The sequence below is a fragment of the Thamnophis elegans genome, chromosome Z (genome assembly GCF_009769535.1).
Source record: "Thamnophis elegans isolate rThaEle1 chromosome Z, rThaEle1.pri, whole genome shotgun sequence".
Taxonomy (NCBI): Eukaryota; Metazoa; Chordata; class Lepidosauria; order Squamata; family Colubridae; genus Thamnophis; species Thamnophis elegans.
In genome coordinates this window covers 137835388-137838126 of record NC_045558.1, presented here as the reverse complement: position 1 = coordinate 137838126, position 2739 = coordinate 137835388, and the positions used below count along the sequence as shown (strand labels likewise).

The 2739-nt window shown below is 40.4% G+C and overlaps 1 protein-coding gene across 1 annotated transcript; it reads right to left on the bottom strand.

The window, feature by feature from the left end:
* Positions 1-957: 957 nt before the first annotated feature.
* On the bottom strand, positions 958-1674 carry LOC116522019 (vomeronasal type-2 receptor 26-like; the record flags this gene model as incomplete). The annotated part of the gene is made up of 1 exon (XM_032236606.1): positions 958-1674. A coding segment is annotated over exon 1 (717 nt), but the record flags the coding sequence as incomplete, so codon positions are not given.
* Positions 1675-2739: the final 1065 nt, after the last annotated feature.

The window sequence follows — 2739 nt, the reverse complement described above, 5'->3', positions numbered from 1 at the left end:
TATTTTGCCAGTCCCTCAAAAAATTATTTCCATGATTTGCTCCCAGATCTCCCTAGATGGGAGATGGTGCCTCCATTTTTTCCACAATGATAGGTTGGGTGACATTTTTACTTATGTTAGCCATGAAGAAGTAGCATTTTCCCCAGCATTCCCCAAATTTAAATTTTCAGTTGCTTAACAATATACTTAAGACCTGGGAGAAGATTATGAAATAGGGCTCAAGGAAATGATGAAAGCAGTGGCAGTGGAAACTGCTGGAGGGGCTTTAGTGGTTTAGTATTTGAACTGTTACAGCATTTAAGAACAGTTTTAGAAATCATCCCTAAGGCTTGCTGAGATCTTGGTAGCATCTTTCCTTTGACATCTTTATCTGTCCCTCAGTTTAATATTCCCTATTTCAAAAAGAGGCAATGTCTGTGCTTCTGTGAAAAGAAATTAAGGTGATTCGTAGTACATTCAAGGCTTGGTAAATTGACATGTTGTAGTCAATTCTGGAACATATGAGGAAGCCAGTCATGTATCACGTGCAAGAGCAAAATTTCAGGAAGACCAAATTTTCACCTGGTTCCCTAATCTTATGCGGAGCTAAAGTACCAATGAAAAAGCAAAATTTAGAGAGGAATCCCAACAGGGGAAGGAAGCCATCTTGTGTAATACCATATCTTCTCCCAAAGTATGATTGTGGGCTCAAAAGGTCAACTTCCAAGTGAATGATGCTGATATATGAGCAATTTTTCTGAGCCAGAAATTAACATCTCTTTGTGAGTAGCTCCCTGTGGTTGAGGTCAGGGCGGAAAAAATGATGTAGCATTTTGGGAGGAATATGCATCCCAGTAATGCAGCACTGGAAGCCAAAATGGAGAAGACCTCCACAGCTACCATGGCTTTTCCCTTTGTGCTCAGATAGGCTGGAAAGAAGGAGATCCACACACTGCAAAAGGCCAACATACTGAAGGTGATGAACTTGGCTTCATTAAAGCTGTCAGGTAATTTATGGGCAAGGAAAGCCACAATAAAGCTGGCGATGGCCAAGATACCCATATAGCCCAAGACACAGTAGAAGAAGAAAGCTGACCCCTCATTGCATTGTAAAATCATTTCTTGAGGCTGTGAATGCATGTCCAACTCCGGGAATGGGGGAGATGTCGACAACCAAACAATACAAATACATACTTGGAAGAGAGAGCATGAGAGGACAATAGAAAAGGCCAATCTTTTCCCTACCCATTTCCTCATCTGAGATCCAGGTTTAGTGGCCAAGAAAGCAACAACTACAGTGGTGGTTTTGGCTAGTACACTAGAAATGGCCACTGAGAAAGTGATGCCAAACATTGATTGTCGGAGAAGGCAGGTCACTTTTCCAGGCTGGCTGAGGAAGAGCAAAGAGGAGAGAAAACAGAGCAGAAGAGAGACAAGGAGGGTGTAGGTGAGGGACCTGTTGTTGGCTTTGACAATGGGAGTATCTTTGTTAATAGAAATTCCAAGAATCCAAGAGTTCGAGAAGAAGAAACCAAGAGCTGCTGAGGCTGAACCAATTCCTAAGGATTCTTCAAAAATTAGGAAAACCAGCTGTTTCAGTTTACATCCATTCTTTTCTTTATTTGGATAATGATCTTCAGAACATTCAAAGCAATCTTCCATATCTGGAAGGAAAATCAACATATTTCTTTTCATCTAGGCATTCCATACTATTGAGGGGTGCTTGGTCCTCTCTGTGTTTGCTTGTTTTGTTGTAAATGTTTCATCAACCCAAACTAAATACCATCAAAATGTCTTGCCAGTCTATGTGGATGGGGACCTACTTAGAGAGTCTTTGGTTGAACTGTTTACTGATGGCTTTTTTTGCAACTTCTTCTTTTTTAAATAATCTTAATTAGTTATACATTTTTTTAAGAGTAAAACATACAAATACAAATACAATTTTAAACAGACAACCCCCCCCCCCCCCCGCGGTGACAGACATTCACAGCCCAACTTTTTTCTTTCCTTCCTCATTGTTAGGTCTCTAAGCCACATCTTCTCATTACAAAATTCAGGGATCTATTATAATACCCATGTTCATTTTTAACTTTCCCCATTTTAAGTCCCTGCTGTTCTCCTTGTCGCCCACATATACCATAAGTTCCAGCTAAGGTAGTGTTCCGTTTCTCCTTTGTCCCTCAGCCAACCCGTCATTCTGTCCATTTCTGCACATTCATAGATCTTTTTAATTATAGCATCTTCCGGCGGTATGGTAGTGGATTTCCAAAATTGTGCATACGTTATTCTTGCGGCCACAATTATATGTAGGCTCAAATGCCATATTGAACTGCTCATGTTTTCTGGTTTAATGCTTAGTAGAAGGTTCTCGGGTCTCCATTCCATGTTTGCCCCGGTAACCTCTTTTAGCCATTTTTTAATCCTTTTCCAGTATTTCATGGCCTCAGTACAGGACCACCAAATATGGTAGAATGTGCCATCCTTTCTTCCACATTTCCAACACAATGGAGACAACCCAGGGAACATCTTGGCTAACCTCGTTGGGGGGAAGTGCCACCTATAAACCATCTTGTATATGTTTTCTTTGAATGCTGTAGATATTGTAAGTTTAATGGTCTTACTCCATAGATCCCACCATTTGTCCATTTCAATTTCATAGCCAATGTTTCTCTCCCATGCTATTAGAAGGCTTTTATCCATCTCTTCATTAGCATCTTGGCAGGTCAAAAAATTGGTAAACCTTCAATAACATTTTCTTGT